General features: G+C 41.9%; 1 protein-coding gene across 1 annotated transcript in view; it reads left to right on the top strand.

Moving 5' to 3' along the window:
* CDH13 (cadherin 13) overlaps positions 1-20,144 on the top strand; it is a 990,542-nt gene that overhangs the window by 344,819 nt on the left and 625,579 nt on the right. The window contains exon 3 of the mRNA XM_006087037.3: positions 6,698-6,906. Within this exon, the coding sequence (XP_006087099.1) occupies positions 6,698-6,906 (209 nt within the window). The remainder of the gene's footprint in view (positions 1-6,697; positions 6,907-20,144) is intronic.

The following is a 20,144-nucleotide window of genomic DNA, read 5'->3' as shown; positions in this document are numbered from 1 at the left end:
CATTTTGAGCTACTTAGGAGGTTGTCTCTATAGAAACAAATATTTTTAAAATAGATAGACATAAATGATTTAATTTTATTCTTAGTATGTTCCATGCACTGGCCCAAACTCTTTAAAAGTTTGGGACTCATTGACATATTGTGTCAACAAAGTTCATAATATGAGATCTTGATACAGGTTGATGCTATCAGCGGAACCCTTTGATAGGGAAGTTAAGGTGAGATATAACTGGTATGAAGCAGAGTCTTTTTTTTCTCCTCCAGAGAATAACAGTGTGGTGAATTATTTCTTCTTTTTTTAGACATTCTAATATATTTCAGGTTTGACATTTATATATTGCCAAAATTGCATGATCTAGATTTGTGCCTTTTCTAAGGTTTGTGTCTTTCTCAAGTCTGCATTATTTATGTTAGATATATCATTTCAAATATCAGAAATCCTCTTAGATTATACCAGAATCCTCCTAGATTATAAACCTGAGTAGGGTGGAGCCAGGCAAGAATAAGAGATCAACCAAAGGACTTGTCTGCATGCATATAAGCATAACCAATGGACACAAGACACTGGGAGGTAGGAGAGGCTGGGGGAAGGCCAAGGGGTAAAAAAAGGAGACATATGTACTACTCTTGTAATACTTTAAGCAATAAAACAAAATTTTAAAGAAGGGAAAAAAAGAATATGTTTAAGTGAAGGATGGAACTAGAGGAATGTAGCACAGGCCAGCATTTATGGAGGTGGAATGCACATAAAGGTGAGGGTTTTAGTACATACAAGAACAAATATATATCTTTGTTAGACTCCTTAGATTTAGTTAACAATATTTAAAAAATACATCTGGCAACCCAGCACTTATTTATAAAGGTTATCTTCAAATAATCTTATAAATAAACAATGCAATTCAATTAAAAGAAAAACATTAAGTGAATAATAGATCAGGTATGAAAGTATGGCAAAATGGTGAGTTTGGAAGCTGAATGACTGAAGAAAGGATGCATTTGCCTAGGACGCCTAGCATAGGCTGTGTGGCTTTAACCTCATCACCTCCCTAAGTCTGTTTCCAGAGAAGAAAAGAAAAAGTACCTGCCTCACACTGATAATGTGAAACTCATTGCAATCACTAATGTAAAGCTCTCAGTGTAGTCATTCTTTTAGGAAAAAAGGATACCCTAGATTTGTAGGAGTTTTTAAATAATCCATTTGAAGAATATTTAACAAAACTTTGTTGAATCTACTATGGGTAAGGCACCATAATTTCATTCCTTTGATGCTATTTTTCCTTCACAACCTCTGATGTGAGATAAATAGGACTTTGCCAAGACAAGTCGGGGGAGGGGGAAGTCAAAGATGGGCAAGGTGGGATCAGAATCATCTGCCTCACTCCTTTACCCTCCGCAGAGATGCCTATAGTAACCATCTCCATGGTAACTGCACACAGCCAGCAGGCGGTAGCACAGGCACCTGACTAGAAAGAGGTGGAAGGACGCAGAAGGCAGGTGGAAAAGCAGCTGAAAGAAGGAAGCTATATAGGAAAAGGAAAAAGATAGTCTCTTTAATGCCCAGAATTACAGGAATAATGATAATAATCATTTTTATGCATGAAGCACCAGAGTCTTAAGTGCTCTATGCATGTAGGTACATATTATGTTTAATGCTCATCATAAGAATTATAGCACCTGTGAGGGCAGTACTAGTATTTGTCCCACTTTACAGAGGAACACGTTGAAGCATAAAGAGGATGGGTGTTTTGCCCAAGGTCACAGAGCTGCTGCTACATATGAGCCAGGATTGGAAAGGGCTTAGAGACCCTACCATTAAAAATGCATTTCTAAGGGCATGAGGATAGCAGTTGCTGGCATGCTAGTTCTCCAACCTCCTCTCTGTGCCAGGGAAGGTGGAAAATGTGGACACCTGGCATCTTGACAAACCATTCATTGTCCAAGGTCCTGGTTCTTGGTCCTGGTTACATTAGATTCACCTGGAGAGCTTTAAACAGATACCAGTGCCAGGACCCCAAGCCAGCCCAGGTATATCAGAATCTCTGTTGCGGTTTGGGGCAGGTATTGCTATTTGTAAATGTTCTCGGGGTGATTATCATAGCCTTGAAAAAGAGCCACAGTCTAAAGCACCTGCTCCTGAATTGGTATAATATGTCTAACATAAAAATACCCAATTATGCAACCCTTAGCTACCTGATACAGCCAGTTGGAAAGAAGCTAGAATGTACTAAGCAGCCCCTATGTGCCAGGTCCTGGATGTAGATTTGGTCTCTCATTATGCCCCCACCTGGTACCTCTGATGACTCCTGAGGGATTAGTGAGCATCCTGGAGGGGTGGGGATGGGCACCTGCCCCTTTCCCTCTCATGTATCCATTCCTAGGATGTGGATGTGCTGAGAACTTGAACTGCAGACAGGTCAGACCAGGGACAGGTTCTTGCCTTTTCAGGATGTGTGACCTTGAGCAAGTTAGTCAATCTCCCCAAGGCTTGGTCTCTCCTCTGGTAAAATGGGAACGATGCTTGTAGACTGTGCATTCTATGCAGCTGCATTGCCCCCAAAGGGGTGACATGGGTTCTTGGAGAGAGGCCCAATGGTACTTTTTGTGTGTGAGCAAAGTACAGATACACATACAGTAAATAAACTGATATACAGTGACATTAAAGTAAACAGTTATCTGTGACAGTAAAATCTCATGAGAGTAGTGGCATTTAGGCAAAAATATCTAAAAAGACTTGGTGGCGGGGTAGATAATTTTTAAAAGTGGGAAATGCTGCTACAGATCAGAATTGCTATGAGGCTACAGGGAGAGCCTAAATGCACAGTTGGTGGCACAGAGACTGGTACTCAGATGCCACTCAAGAAATGGTAGATGTTACCTTTATTTTTCAAAACATTCATTCATTCAACATGCACACACTGATCCCAACTATGCTTCAGGACTGTGTGAAGCTTTATTAGAATCCAGAAGAAAGGTAAGCCACCACCCCTGACTTTACCAATGAGCTAAGCCCATGCTAAGCATGGGAGGCTGTGCTTTCATGAATTGATGTATCCAGGAACTGGGGAACTATGGGAAGACCATGGCTGAGTCCTTCATTTCCTACTCCTCTCTCCCACTGGGCTCAGCCAAGACTAGGGAAGCTAGGGGCCTTCATTCTGACACTGGCCTTGCCTCCAGCGTCTTCTGCTCCCACAATGGAGAGGAGCCCCGATCCACCACCACTAGAGTTATCGAGTTAAATGGAATCGTTACCGACAGTCTCATGTATGGAAAAGCATTCTGTTCATTGCTGGAGATGTAGAGATGAATAAAAGAGTAAGATCCAACCTCTGCTTTTGGTTCTGGTGGGACAAACAGATATATAAAGTGGACATGTTGGTGTAACATGATGTGCAAGGCCCTATGTGCAGGGAACTCTGGGAACACAAAGAGGGTGTTTGGAGAGGTTGCTGAGCTGAATCTTAAAGAATAACTAACAGTTAATAGGGTGAAGAAGGTGGGGAATACCTTCTACCAGAGGAGTCAATATGCAGAAAAAGGTAGAGCAGAACAGCGGGTGTAGGGAGGCACAGGTGTGGGCATGTGTGAGGCTCTGAGTGAAGACAGAGGCCAGAGGGGAGGCCAGCAGACAGCCCAGACATGGAGGGGCTTGGTGCTGGTTTTTGGTGGGGATCCACAGTTATATAAGACTCAGATGGAAGCAGTCAGTTCTATAGTCGTAATGGAAGGGTCCAAAGCTACCTTTAGGGAATAAGCCTTTTGTGGCCTTCCAGATCCCACCCTCTCTTCCTTGCTATCTTCCTTGCTTTTTTTTCCCATCTCACTGGCTTAGTTACAGTTCCTTGGCTACCACAGGACCTTTGCACCTGTTATGTTTCGATCTGCCTGGGATAGGTCTCTTACCACTTACAAGGTTTTGGATTAATGTCCGTAATCCAAACAACTAGTATAATGCATGCTCTCAGTAAATACTTGTAGAAGAAATATAAGAGGAAAGGAACAATGAAAGGAAGGGAAGGGAAGGGAAGAAAAAAAGAAGGAAGGAAGTGAGGGATGAAGAAATGAAGGAAAGAGAAAAGGGAAAGTAAGAGATGTAGGTGTGAAACTAGAACCCCCACAGACTTTTGTATACTTTCGCTTGTTCCCACCTCTCCCCAGCTGAGATTGTCTGTTCTGATCCTGCCCAGGGGCCAGGTCCAGAATCAACATCTTGGCAATTCAGGCAACAAGTTGCCATCAGGCCCTGTCCTTTGAGCAGTGTGCCTCCAGTGGATGAATGCTAACTGATGGTGACCATGAAAGCAATGGTCATGTCTCTGCTTCGAAGTTCACTTCCACAAACTGAAACTGGGCAAACAAGATGGTCAGAGGAAGTGAGCAAGTGTTGGGAACTGCAGATTCCCAAAAGTCCACTTGTGGGTCCACACAACGATGCCCCTGAAGCTGACGTGGTAGCCAGGAAAGGCTCTGGAGCCCCCAATGCAGAGGGAACTCGAGGCAACGCCATGCAACAGGCATCAGGGCCGGGTGGGAACTTGGGAGCAGGACTGAACAGGGTACTCAGGTCATCATATTCAGGTCCTCATGGGATTCCAAGAGGAATCTATTCTACATGGGGTTTGTCAGTTTTGAGGATGTATAGTGGTGAAGGGCAAAGGGACCAGGTTTGGTTTTACAAACTGTGTGTGTTGGGCACCCCCCTTGCCTTCTTCAAGCCCCAGTCACCTGATCTATAATGGGGTGGGGGGGTGGGGGGAGGGAATCAAAATTGTGACACCTTCATTGTTGTTGTAAAGATTAAATAGCATAATCTACTTAACACTGAGCCTGGCATGCAGGAAGTGCTAAATTTGTGTTAGCCATTATTATTATCAGCTAATATGATTATTACCACCATAAGAATGATTTTCCCAGGAAAGAAAAATCAGCTCAGTTCATCAGAAAAGTATATGGCTTTAACAATGTACTTGGACCCATGTAGATGTTCCAAAAGCACACAGGAGAGTTCCTAGTAGCAATATTTAAGAGACTTAAACTGGATATAGGCCAAATGCCTGTCCATAGGCAATAGGACAGATAAATAAACACAGCATAGCCACATGCTAAAATACTATATAGTGATTAGGATAAACAGCTCTGCCTTGCAGCCACACGGTTGAATTTTACAAACATAATGCTGAGTGAAAGAATCCAGAACAAAAGAGCACAGTCTGCATCATTCCATTTGTATGAGTGCAAATGCAGGTCAAACTCTGACATCAGAAGTCAGTGCAGTACAGCCTCTGGGAAGGAGTGTAGGGCTTTTACTCAGGAAGGGGGAGAGAGAGGAGGACTGATTATATTTTGTGCCTAGATCTAGGTGCTGGGTCCACGTGTGTGCCCACTTTCTGAAAATTCATTGAGATGTACGTTCTGATTTATGTACTTTTCTATGTCTATGCTGTGATTCAATTAAAGGTTTACTAGACAAAGCTGTTCAGCAGAGAGCTAAGAAAACAGAAGTGGGGGGAGGAGGAATGCAAGTAGTACATGCAATTCTATGCTTCCACCCAAGGGCCTGGCAGCCTATTGAGGAAGGCAGACAGGCAAACTCGTGCAGACAATGGATTGTGATGCCTTTGGAAATAGAATCCTGTACCAGCTACAAGCACGCCACAGAGGGGAGCGTGACCAGCTGTCACAGCTGCTGCTCCTGGCAATGTCCCTGTGCTCATGTGGTTCCCCCAGGAGGGCTGCTCTTCCCTGTTCCCTCTCACACATGACTTAGCATTCAACTACAGGGATCTCGCTCACTCCCATCCAGCCACTGCTTACATCTGGGCCAGGCATCATTGGTACAATGTTGAGTTAACTGGTTTTCTTAGCCTCTCCTCCCCTTCTCCAAACCACTCTCTAGAACCCAGAGCCACTAAATTAGCTTCCTTGAGTTGGGTCCTTGGGATTTCTAAGAAGCTCCCGTGGGATTCTGATGCATCCCAACCCATGGGAAGCACTGTCCTACACTGGAACCAGAACATGCACCTGACCTTGACTATGTCAACACTAAAAATAGTCTAAGGCACCCTAACTCAGTGGTGTTTCCCAATTTATCTCCAAAGGAACATTTTCAACCTCCTTTTCCAACCTCTCCTTCATTATCCCCAAAATCGTTGTCTAATTTCAAATATACCTCAAAGTGCACCAAGTTAGTTCTCTTTCTCTGAGTCTGTTTTGTTATTTCACCACCACTATTCCCATGCCTTTGAATAACCTACCATGCCCTCCACTTCCTGGGGGCGTCTACTCTCTCACTCAGCTTCAAGGCCCCGCTCAAATATTGTCTCCATGAAGCTGTGCCTTAAGGCTCCTGAGCAACCTGGTTCTGCCACAGCACCTCAGACATTCCTAAACATCATTGTGTACTTCACCCACTACATTCAAGGGCAGAGATGTGGTCCTGTTTATCTCTGTGTTTTCATTGATTAGCACCTGCCTTGGTCATGGGAGGTTAGCAAGGATGAGTCTTGATGGAGTGAAGACCTTCAGCATGATCAAAGTCACGGGGGTACAGAGAGGAAGCTGTGGGACAAGGGACAGCATTGTGGATCTGGGATGGGTAATGATAATTCACATTTAATGGTCAGAGATATCTTAGGACAAAGCTGCCCAACCTACTCACACTCCTTCTGTTTTGGTTTGTTTGGTTTTGTTTTCTCCAGTGAACTTCAGTGACTGTAAGGGAAATGACAAGCTACACTACGAGGTCTCAAGCCCATACTTCAAGGTGAACAATGAAGGTGGCTTAGTCGCCCTGAGGAACATAACTGCGGTGGGCAAGACCCTTTTCATCCATGCCCGGACTCCCCATGCGGAAGACATGGCAGAACTCGTGATTGTCGGGGGGAAAGACATCCAGGGCTCCTTGCAGGTAAGTCAGATGTTTGGGATAACTTGGGTCCAAGGAGGAACTTGGGGTCTGTATGTCTTATGTGGAAAATGAGTATTTGGTTTATTATTGGCCAAGATTCTTTTGTTGTTACATATGACAGAAACCCAACTCAAAAATTGGTGGGAGGCTGTGGGATTGGGGATTGTGGGCTCATGTAATTGTACTATTTCTGAGATAGCTCTGCCTTTAGGCATGCCTATGTACCAGTTCCCAAATGATAGCATCAGCGTTGGTTCTTATTTATCTTGTGGTTCCATTTTCCTTCTGTTGGCTTCACTCTTAGACAGTCACATCCCTCCCTGCTTCCCAATGTGGAGGTCTCGGTAGCTCCACGTCTTTCTCCCAGTCTGAAGTCACCCGAGAGACCATCTCTTCCTGATACTGCCAACAAAAGCTTGAAATTGAATCTTATTGGTTCTCACTAGATCATGCATCTATCCCTGTAACAATCACTTTGTCCATTTGGTCGTGATTCTCTGGTTGGCTAAGTCTGGGTCACATGCTTTGTACTAAATCCAGAGTAGAATCAGCCTCACCTACAATATATAGATTGAGAGTGAAAGAGGGTTACTTATTAAAGTAAATTAGGACCCTATTATCCAAGGAAGCAAAATGTTTGCTGGGCAGGCAAGAACCGCAGTGGTCCACTAGAGTTGTATAGCATGGCGGCCACTGCTTAGGTCGCTGCTCCTTTGCCTGCACTGGTGCCCATTCTTGTCCAGATGCACAGGGGTGCTGATCTTGCACCTGCATACATGTGCACATACTTTGGGAGTGCCATGAACTGCCCTTGAGGCTTCCTGATTTTGTCATCCATTGCTACCATGGACTCACTTACTTCTCCACCAGGAGCTCAGAGACTCTGGCTTGATTATAGAAAAGGAAGACACCTAGCAAGACCCTGGCAAAATAATCTATATATATAAAACCCTAAGCGTTCGACCAGTCAGCCGTTTGGCCGGTTGCTGTGACGCACACTGACCACTAGCGGGAAGATGCTCAATGCAGGAGCTGGCCCCTGATGGTCAGTGCGCTCCCACAGCAGGAGTGCCGCTTAGCTGACCAATGGAAGGTGCAGCGGGGCCGGAATGAGCAGGAGCGGTGCAGTGCCTGGCCCAGGCTCGGGCTCCTCCCCAGCTGCCTGCCGCTTCGCACATTACTACATCCCTTGGGGGATGTCATTCTGTTGGTGTTGGCCCAATCCCCAGTGAAGGTGCAGGCCAGGCTGAGGGACCCCACTGGTGCACGAATCCATGCACCGGGCCTCTAGTATCAATAATAATGATGTGCCCTATGTTTGGTGCAGCTAGCCTTTTCTCTTACCTGCTGGCCTGGTTTTACCCAGTTTTTCAAAGCCTGTGATTCTCACTGCCTTTTTCCATCTGCCACATTCTCCATACCCTGATTTTTTGCTAATTTTGTTGAGTGGTAGAGTGTGGGTGGAGGAGTAACAGATTCCACAGCTGGGGAGCAGACAGTACAATTGGAAGTATGAGTGTTGCTTACCTGCCAGTGCTGTGATTTTGAAAGAATCATGTAACTTCTTCATTTGCAGATTAGAGGGTTAAACAGTCTGGGATGGCAAACCAGTGGCATGAGCATTGTCCTACTCTGCCACCACACCCATGGCAAATATTACTCATCACCCCTGGCGTGGCCTGAGAATCTTTTCCAATACAGTGCTTCTGGAAGCTGCCACTATCCATCATTTAGAGATGTTCCTGGATACGGAATCTATTTGCCATCCCTGGGCTGGACAAACTCCATAATTCTCCTTTATTTCTGTGAATCTATGAGTTAAGAGTAGATAGCCAGCTAAAATGAATCCACAGTGTGCCACTGATGTTTTCAAAGAAAGTGGAGTATTGGTGAACAGATACCATTGCGAAAACCCATTGGTACCACAAAAGCAAGCTTTCCCCTTACTTAGCCATGGTCATTTTCACAGCATCTCACTAACTCATGATATAAATGACAGAAAATACATAAAGCAACAAAATTGCCAGGATGTGCAGCACAAAGTGCTTCTTGGGAACAAGTAAATGGTACAGAGATTCACAAAAGGGGGGTTGTATGTGGGATGGACTGTATTTAGATGTAAAATTGTTCATGATGATAGGTGGCTCATCTTTAAATCCGGAAAGGAAAATGTTATGTATTTATCTTAAAGCAGAACAGAAGGGATTCTGGGCACTTCTGTGGGCAAACTCCATCTTGAGGGGTTGAGAGGTCAGGGTTCAATACCATGAAACTCAGCTTTGGAGACACTGATCTGGAGGCAAGCCCTCGGAGCCTGGCCGTTTCTCATTTGCTGCTGTCTGAGCACGTTATTGACAAAGCTCACTGTGGCCGTTTGCTTCTATACAGCACAGCGGAGGCTGCTGTGCCATTCAGTTTGCTCAACTCCAGCAGAACAGGATGTTCGTCTCCCGCCTCCAGTCATTTTACAAGGCTCGAAATAAGCCTGTGAGGCTGCCCAGATGTGTCCATAATAAAGTCCAAAAAAAAAAAAGCTAGGAAAACAAAATTGCTATCTAAACAATCCCTGTGAGAAGAGCACAGTCCTTCAGAGATACTCAGTTGGTATTTTTGAGGCCCTACTGTGTACAGCCAAGCAGACCAAAAACTAGAGGGGGAAATCAGTGAGTATGCAAGTCAGCTCACTCCTAGATGGAGAAGGAAAACGTGTATGTTGATTATGTATCAAGCAGGGAGGCAAATGTGAGTGTGCTATGTGCCTTCAGAGAGAGGTGAGGGCAGGGACACTGGGTGGTGATGACAGCAATGCTTTCACGGCATTCACTGTATTCTCTGTGTGCCAGTGCTGCTTCATGGGCCACGAATGGGGACTCATTTAATCTCCCCACCAACCTATGAGGCATATGCTACTGCTCCCATTTTATATGTTAGGGAAACTGAGGCACCCAGAAGCCAGTGCAAACCTATATTATTTAGTGGGACTCTCTTTTTTGTCTGCATCTCAATGTACATTTAACATGCATTATTTCTAACCTCATGACCTCCCTGTGGGGCTGCTGTAGGTGTGAAAAATTGGCCAAGGTCCCCTAGCTTGAAATGGACAGAAATGGGACTGAGATTCTGACTTTTCTGTTCAAACACCCATTTCCTTTCTGCCAGTTGGCGTGTCAGGAGGCTGTGCCACCTGGGTGGCTGTGGCTACTGTCCATTGTTCAGGATGAGTTAGAGCAACATAGAAGGGACAGAGAAAAACAGCAAGTGAGAGCTATGGTTTGAAAGAAGAGTCACAATTCCGCATCCTGATGATTCTAAATTGTCCAGCTTAGGAGGATGGAGAGGGATTGGACCAATCAGGCTTGGATGTGTGGAGTTGGTAGCTCTTGGCGACATCTTGATAGAGGTGTCCAGGAGACAACAGGGAATTTGGGATTGGATATCAGGGGTAGGGCTTTGGCTTTGGTTTGGAACTTAACTGGTTTCAGATTTGTGCTCCACGCGCCCCCTCCCATGATCATGTGACCTTGGACAAGGCATTCAACCCTCTAAACCTCAACATCTTTAGGTATGAAACAGAAATAAGACTTGAGCTTACATCACAGAATTGTTGGACTGGGCACAGTACCAGATACCAGATAACCATCAATAGTATCTTTTTTGAACCTCTAGAGCAGCGGTTCTCAACCTGTGGGTCGCGACCCCTTTGGGGGTCGAAGGACCCTTTCACAGGGGTCGCCTAAATACATCCTGCATATCAGATATTTACATTATGATTCATAACAGTAGCAACATTACAGTTATGAAGTAGCAACGAATATAATTTTATGGTTGGGGGTCACCACAACATGAGGAACTGTATTAAAGGGCCGTGGCATTAGGAAGGTTGAGAACCACTGTGCTAGAGAGATGATAAGCAACTGAAGGCTAAGTGTCCTCACTGAGGACAGAGATTGGGGGCAGGAGGAGAAAGTAGAGCAAAAAAAAAAAAAGAAAAGAAAAGATGTTCTCAGAGAGGGTGGTGGGGAACCCAGCATAAACAAACCTGGAGAGATGAGAGATATGTCACCACCGTGGTTAAATTCTTTAAGATAAATGCAACCCCAGCAAAGCACAGCTCAGCTCAGCTCAGCTGCAGTAACTGGAGCCCAGCTTGCTAATAAAAAGATGTGGCTCTTATTTTTACCTGCTACCTGTGACCTCCTTTCACCTGGAAAGTCTATAGTCTGAATCTGTGAAGTCTGATTGTTAATGGTTTAATTATAAACTCTCCAGCTCTTTCTACATTTTTAATGGGCTGCCCAGATGCTAGTACCTGCCTGGGCTGTGTAAGATCACCTTAGATCTGAGTAGGTGGGGGAGCAGTTTAATCCTGGTCTTTTGACAGATGAGGAGGAATTGTTATGGAGGGGCAGGGCTAGCCATGCGTGCACAGAGCACTTTTCTAGCCTGAGGAGTGTAATGATGAACCCCACTCACATATGTCTGGACAGCACTGTAGCTTGTCTCCACCAAGTCTGCTGTCCCTCTGCCTGGCAGTGATGAGCAGCAAGACAACAGCGTGTTTAGTGGTGCATTTCTTTATTTATAATTTCATTTATTCATTTATATAGAGAGCTTCAGGTTGCATAGAAAAGCTCTGCTTCATTCCTGATAGTCCTTCGGTAGAGATGCCTTTATCTGCTGTGTGACTCACCAACATCATTTTTCAGCCTGCCCCCCAAAAAAAAGCATAATTGATTTAATTTTTGACATATACATGCATGTATATGTGTGTATATTTCTGAAAGAAACTATAGTTTCCATGACTGTAGATTATGGCAAGGAATCCTGACATCAGTTAAGGAACTCTATGGAGTCAGGCTGGGAAGTAAGAACATCAGGGAGCTCATAGGAATTAAATTTAAATTCCAGTTTGGAAGCCAAAGAGACTGGACCTACTAGCTTCATCTTGAAGTGTGGGAGTCCACATCTGAGCAACTGTAGCATTTAGACCCCGTGACCCAGCATCTGAGGCTCCTGAACAAAGCAGGAGACGCACAATGTAACAGGGAGAGCTGTGGGAACCCACAGGCTGTGGGCATGGATCTGCTTCTGCTCCAGTGCAAGTCTGATTATACCCTTCTCGCTCAGTGTGCCCTTGCTTCCTCTTCACCCACGGGACCTTGGAATAAATTCTGAAGTCTTTCTATGTGTCTGCAAATATCCTTCACAGTCTAGCCTGACAGGTCTCTGCAGCCTTCCCTCAAGTCTGATTCATTTTCATCTTAAGTGGTTTGACCTGCTGGAATGTCGCCTCCTCCAAGACCCTTTCTGGTCCCCTTTCCAATGGAGGGTCTTCCCCTGCTCGTCTCCCTCCAGCACCAGTTCAGTTCCTTCATGGCCACTTCTCAGTTTGTAATTATGTATCTACTTCCTTGTTTGGTGTTTACAGTTTGGCTCTGATGAGACTGCCAGCTCCGTGAAGGCAGAAATATAATCTATTCCAGCGGTTCTCAACCTGTGGGTCGAAAACAATGAAAATGCATCCTGCATATCAGATATTTACATTATGATTCATAACAGTAGCAACATTACAGTTATGAAGTAGCAACAAAAATAATTTTATGGTTGAGGGTCACCACAACATGAGGAACTGTATTAAAGGGTCGCGGCATTAGGAAGGTTGAGAACCATATTCCCTTGTTCCCATCCTATTTCCTTCCTTCCCTCGTTCCCTTCTTCCTTCTTCCCTCTCTCCCTTTTCCTTCCTTCCTTCCTTCCTTCCTTCCTCCTTCCTTCCTGCTGTGTCCACTGCTCTATCCTCAGCATCCAGCACAGGACCCGGCATATGGTTGGTGTTCACTAAATGTCTTTTGAATAAATGGGTGAGTGGAATGAGTGACTCCTTTTACAGTTCACCCTACACTGAACCCTGGGCTCTCCTCCCCGTCCCCCAAACAAACCGCTTGTGGTTTCTTGAATTGGCCAGCTCTCCCTCCTGACCATGCTGACCGCTCCTCTGTCTAGATTATGCCCCTCCACTGCGACTCTAGCTGCCCCATGGCTGGCACCAACCGACACGGCTTTACTTCTGGACCTGCCAAGATTCCTTTCCTCAAGGCCACCTCTCCGATTGTCCCCTTGGTAACTTAGGTGTTTTTTCCTCCATGTTCCTCATAGAGCCCTGCCTGGCTCCCTCCATCGTAGCCCTAAACTGTAACTGTCTGATTTATCATCTGTGGTATTCCCATCCCAGTTCTGAACTTCTGAACTCAGGGACCTGGATTCCACATGGGGAGGCTAAGAACACAGCCTTGGGGGTCAGATGCCTTAGAATAATTCCCACCTATGCTGTAGTTACATGAGCTGTAAAACCTGTTCATAACAATATCAATTTCACAGATAATGCCGCAGATATTAAATAAGTAAACATATGCAAAATATTTAGAACAGTGCTCAGCACAAGGTAAGTGCAAATGCCAGTTGTTTCTCATCGTTGTATCATCAAAGCCAGGCCTGTAGTAAATGCTAAATGAATCAACCAGGCAAATTGAGACAACCCAATCCTTCATCCCTTCTCTATATGACCAAATTTCCCCACTTCTACAATCTGTAGAGATTCAGGATTACAAGGAAACTTGAATCATATCCATTCTTATTGCTCAGGTACCCACTTTATGTAAAACACTGACTAAACTTCTAAGAGAGGATTCTTTATTTCTATGGGTCCACTAAAAAATCACCAAAAGACTTGGCAGTATCTGAAAGTTAATTATTAACAATTTACACTTCTTAACTGGAAGCCAGTACATGGTGTACCCACTGGTCTCAATCAAGTTAAATGCAAATATATGTATGTATCCTTCCCTTTTTGTCATTTAAAAATCCCTGAAAAAATAAAATGAATAGAGAATGTTATGATAGAACCTTAAAAAGCTAAATTTAAGACTTATTTGTCTTGGAGATCATCATCACTGTAAACATGCAGTTTAAAAGACTCCTAATTAGTTTGGCTCCTAATTCAGTTTCAAGAATCAGGATAGAAATCGTTCCAAAAAAATAAAATAAAATGAGCAATTAGGAAAGGAACAACTTTAGAGAAATAGTTGTTTTTTGTTTTTAATGTTTTAATTAAAAATATAAAACATGCCATTCAGTGTTCAGAAGCCAATATTAATATTGCTGCTACTCATGTATCTTGACCCTTAGGGGGATTATACCACTTAAGCCACTGCTTCTCATAGTCTTAGGGTTGTATTTGGTAAGTACCTCTAGGGAATGGTGGGCCTGAACCTCAAAATCAGCCTCTGGATGCCCCTCTGTTACTGTATGTATGTGTGTGCTCCGGGACATTTAGGTGAGTTCTTGTAGATGTTATGAAGGGGGGTCTGGACTGACCCAAATGGGGATCTAAAAGTCATCTTCCTCCTTTGAGTTTCAATTTTCATCTGTACAATGGCGATAATACCCCAACCTTAACTTGATGCCATAATGAGGTACTCAGAATGTAAAAAATATATTGTCCCTAACCCAGTGCTAACACAGGTTTAGCACAAAAAATCACATCTATAGATGAGTGAATAAAGAAGATATGGACTATTACTCAGCAATGGACTAATACTCAGCAATAAAAAGAAGATTGAAATCTTGCCATTTGCAACCACATGGAGAAACCTAGAGGGTAGTATGCTAAGTGAAATAAGCCAGGGAGAGAAAGACAAATGCTGTATGATTTCACTTGTCTATGGAATCTAAAAACTTAAAACAAGTGAACAAACAAAACAAAAACAGACTCAGAGATATAGAGAACCATCCTTTGTTCTTAACTGAAGTACCCCGTGAGTTGTTATCACCTCTGTATTTTTTTTCATCTTTTCTGATCTCACACATTCTATACAAAAATATTGTTGCACATTTGTTACTGAGATAAACTCCAATTTTTATCAACCCCAAGCCAACCATCTGAATCACTTCTGTTCGTTTGGCCATTTTGTCATCCCACCTCCAATGTACCTGTCATGCTGCTTGCAGGTGACTTGACTTCATTTGTTAAAGCACCATGAGTATGAGAGCAACCAGTTTCTGGCATAATTAATCGCCTTGTCTCAAGACCTTATCACATTGACTGGGAGTGGCGTGGAGTCCGTTGAGCTGGTCAATGATATCGATCTGGCTCACATGAAATATGTTTCACAACAATCGAAGTGGAGAACCAATCTGTGCACTGAATGTGGCTGTAAAGAAATGAGGAGTTTAAAGCTGTAGCTACTTAACATGCACCAATTTAACAAGTGGGGTAATTTCAAAAATCTGTGAAGCACCACTTTTCATGGCAAAATCCTCCCAAGTTACTATTAGGGAAAATTGGTATCCATTTAACTGTCATGCAAAATAGGGAAAATATATACGTATCTCAAAAGAATTATGGTACAGCTCCAAAAATTGGGCCTGGAATAGGGTATTAGGCTGTTATATTTTGACACATGCCTAAATTGTTATGTTTATGATTCTTGGCTCTAGGATACTGTTCAAATATAGATAAAAATAAATAATTTGATTCATTAATTTAAGAAGATAACAGATTGATTTGTGGATCAGAATATAATAAAACTATATTCTGCAGATTAATTTTAATTGAAATACTTGGGGGAAAATAATTGATCCCATAGAAAGCCTAGATAATGAAAACTAGCTCTTTTTTTTGGCTTGTGGAAACTCAGCATTCCATGTTTGCAGCAGATAATACAAAAGAAAAAATACTGTAAAGCACATATATAATTTTAGGTTTCCATATAGTGACATTAAAAAGACAGATGAAATAAATTATAATAATGTATGTATTATTTAACTATATATTTGTATTTAACATATATATACACACAGTGTACTAGTATGTATATCTTATACCATACACAGGTACACACAGATAATGTATACATATTGGATTAAATTTCATAGATATATATACTATCTGTATATTTATATATTATAAATTTAACCCAATGTACATATAAAAACCTAACATATGTATTAGGATACATAATTTTATAAGATATTATGTCAACAAGTAATCAATGTGAACATTATTAATGAAATGATTTTTACAATCTTCCTTTCATTTTAAATCTTTGAAATTCATTGTATATTTTACACTTATAGCAGATCTCAATGTGGACTAGCCAAATTTTAAGTGCTTAATAGCCACAGATGGCAAATGGCTACCGAGTGGACATGGCTGCCCTAATGTCCTATGGAAGATTTTGAAAGAGAGATGGAATCATTCACTGAGTGCCCACCACGTGTGAGGGCATTCTTACCTGCTGTCACACATACATCAATTCTCAGATCCTCATGGCCAATCTCATTACTCTGTTGGTAATCCGGTTCCTACTCTGCAGATGCAGTAGTTCAGGCCCAGAGAAGTTGTGTAAGTCAGCCAGTCACCATCTGCCAGCAAATGGCAGAACTGGGAGTTGGGCCTGAGCCTTCTGACTTTATGCAGCCACTGCTATTTTGGTAACACTACTGACATTTAAAACAGAACCGGTGCTTTCCTGTTCTCCTGGAAATGCTATAAAAAGACAGGAAAATAAAAAGTGATTAGAATCTTTTTTAAAAAATCAACACAGAGCTGAGCAAAACTCCTAAAGAAATTTTAGGTATAGGACAAGTCTTGTATTTTCACGACAGTTTTTTAAAAAACTTTTCTCATGAGTAGAATCTTTGAGAAAGGACTTCATGAAAACAGCACAATGTTTCCAAATGGAATTGTCTCTCAGGCCATCAGACCTTATCTTACTCATCTTGATAGTTTTGGAGCATAGGGAAAATACCTTACATTTATATTTTTAAAAATAAAATTGTATTTTCATAAGCATTGTTTGGATTTAACACTTCCTTGAAGCAGATGGTGTTTTTCCTGTTTTATGAGTCATGAAACTGAGATGAACAGAAGTCGAGGGGTGGCTCTCAGGTCACAGGCTGGTCAGGTGTCCACCTCGGTATGCAAATCCATAGCAATGCCCTTGGTCCAGGGTTCCGTCCACAGCTAGCTTTCCAGCAGCTTCTGGGGCTTTTCCAGTAAAAGAAATATAGCATCATCAGACATGCATTTTCACCTTGTACCTTTGATGGCATAAGATAATGTGATAGAATGCACATTGTTCTGGTTTCTCTGATATGCTTCTAACCTCCTTTTATTATTACCATAAATCAAATACAAGTGTATTCTCAATGTAAATATTGAAGTGTTGACCTCTTTTTAAAATCCCCTCTTATCTGGCATGTGGAAATACTTGGTCACAATGGGCTTTGCCACTTAGTGTGGCTGTTCTTATTAGACATGAAATGACATAAAAAATTTCAAAGTGATTAGGAAAAACAACCTGAGTGGTGATCTTGAATAAATTTTATGTAGGTGGACAAGCCCTGTGTTGTCATGGCACTTTTAAAATACTTTCCTCACGAATAGAGCCTTTGGAAATAGAACCTCATAAAAACATCACAAGATTTCCAAATGTAAATGTCTCCTAGACTACTCTGTAAAAGTCTGGTTCTCATTTCTGATGGAAACATACAAACAAACAAACAAACAAAAACAAAAACAAAAAAACTCCAGTGATAACAGAACACAATTATTTATTTAAAAATTTTATTGATTGGAGAGAAAGAGACATCAATTTGTTGTTCCATGTATTCATTGTTGGCTCTTATATGTGCCCTGACCCGGCATCAAACTCGCAATCTTGGCGTGCCGGGATGATGCTCTAACCACTTGAGCTACCCAGCCAGGGCCAGAACATAATCTTTGATACAGACCATGATTTTCTCCATTTGGATCTTTGGTCTTAATACTCAAATATTAGGTAACAAAGGAACAAGGAGAGAATGTACCATTTTTTCAGTCCTTCTTTGCATGGCACAGGGGTCAATCAAATTACATGGTCTTCACCCAAACTTTTAAAGCAGAAGTCTGAGCATTAGGAGATAAAAAATAGCAAAGTAGAACATTATGGCCCCAGCCAACCATCTCCTCTAATCTACCCACATTGGGTAGTTATCTGTGGACTGTTGGTCTCTGTGGCCTGGCCTTGATTTGTGATAAATGCTAGAGTGGTAACGCCTCTTGAGCCACACTGTTGATGCTGTTTGACTCTAAATTTAACTGCTTGTTGAGGCAAAGCCAAGTTGTGCCTCAAGGTATCACACAGATAAACAGGAAGCACTTTCAACTGTGGCCAGGGCCTGATCTCATACTCTATTTTCTCTTTTTTTAAGCTCCTCTTATAACAGAAGTAGAAACCCTCTGGTTTATACCCCTAGGGATGCCACATTAAAGATCACAACAACAACAAAGACTGCCTATGTCCTACTGGGGTCCACATCAGGACTGATATTTTTATTTACCAAATTGCTTCTATCTTTTTTAATAAGACAAAAAGGTAGCAATACTCAAAAAGCAAATATTGTGTGCAGTCATCAAAGTCTGATGATTTCTTTAACACAAAATAGATTTTGTTAGCACTTGCTTTTCTTTCTCTATCATGTAAAGGAAGATCAATTCTCTAATAAAAAGTACTTTAAGTAATACCCCACATAACATTTAAGAATTTGACATATCAATGGACTTACACATAGGCAGAGAAAATTTTAAATGATAACAAAGATGGCATATTTATGCTCTTAGCAATTCCCACTCTTCAAAGACTGGTGAGCACAACCAATTGGGGAGGCCTTTAAAAAGAGAAAGAGCTTCCCCTGGCATAGAGTAATATGAATATTCCAGGGCTACTCAAGGTAAATCAAACTCAACAAATTTGAGACTCTCCTCTAAGCAAACGTTCCAAAATACCCTTGATTGAAAGGCAGCTTCAGTTGGAGGGAGCTATTGCTCTGACCCCATTGATCCCAGATTTCCCTCCAGCCTTACAATCCCAAAGGGGAAGTGTAGAATCTTCTCTACACTTTTTCTCTTCTACCAATAAGAGAAAAGTGAACCTGAGATGCAACAGGGTGTTTTTCCTTCCCTATATCAACACCACTCTCCTGCCTCTGGCTATTTATGGAAATCAGATAGTTCCTTCAATTTTCAATTATTTTGAAGCAAAACCTTTTGACAAAAGGTTGGCATTGTCAACCAACCCCTTCATCATATCAGGCAATTTAGGCTTCTATTGACAGCAGCTACAACTCCCTTTCTTTGAAGTTACAAAGCTATAAACAATGGTAATTCGCCAAGCCACCCAGGAAGAGCCTGAATAGCTATAGCCAGGCTTTTCCTGCAGCTCTCCCCTGCCCATCACTCTCACTCCAGATGACTGTGGATGCCATTCTTTTCTTTTTTAATTTTTTTTGCCTCTACTGTGAGAGTTAAAACAGCTAATCAGGATGCACTGTTTTCTTCCTTTTATTGTGCATTCTCACAAACTCCAGTTAACACAGATAGCTGAGACTTGACTGCTTTTTTATTCCAAATCCCTTAGACCTTGTTAGCAAAGTCTAGATGACCATCAGTCTTATTTGCCTAGTTTTCCTGAAATTTCCCCTTTCACTCAGGTCTTTAGATATTTTCTCTAAAGTGGGAACGCAGAAAGTAAAAAAGAAGACTCATAAATGGAATCAAAGAAAAAAAAACAAGTGCTGAAAATAATATTCCCCCCTATATTTTTGTCAAATTCTATGTAAATCTTATAATTTCAGCATTGTTATTAGGTAAAGTAAAATTATATTCCCTGTAAGGATAGGGCTCTGACTGACATGTTCATTGCTTTAAATCTAGCACTTAACATAATAACTGTCATTGAATACTTATTGAATGACTAAACAAATGTCAGAGATGGAATGAAAATTGATGTTATAATGCTGATCATAGCCAACATTTATTTAGGTCAAACTCAATGCCAGGTACACGCTAAATGCATTTCTTACATTAAGTCATTTGGTCTTTATGACAACTCTGTGAAATAGGAACTATTATCTTCATTTTACAGACGAATAAAGTAAGATATGGAAAAGATATGACTTGCCCATGGTTGAACAACTACATAGAATATTTCAGAGGCAGGCTTTGTCCTCAGATACTCCAAAAAAGCATTGAACAAAATATCTTATCCTTTTTTCAATATAGAGAAATATGAGCTAAACATTACTAAAGTAGATTCAGATTGGTTGAATAGATGCATCCAAGAGATCTGAAAAATAATCTGCCAGCCTAAAGAATGGCTCCTTCATGCAGCCAATGGCTCTAACTGACTGAGTTTAAC

The sequence above is a fragment of the Myotis lucifugus genome, unplaced genomic scaffold (assembly GCF_000147115.1).
Source record: "Myotis lucifugus unplaced genomic scaffold, Myoluc2.0 scaffold_35, whole genome shotgun sequence".
NCBI lineage: Eukaryota > Metazoa > Chordata > Mammalia > Chiroptera > Vespertilionidae > Myotis > Myotis lucifugus.
The sequence above is the reverse complement of the archived record's forward strand: the minus strand, read 5'-3'. Positions and strand labels throughout refer to the sequence as shown.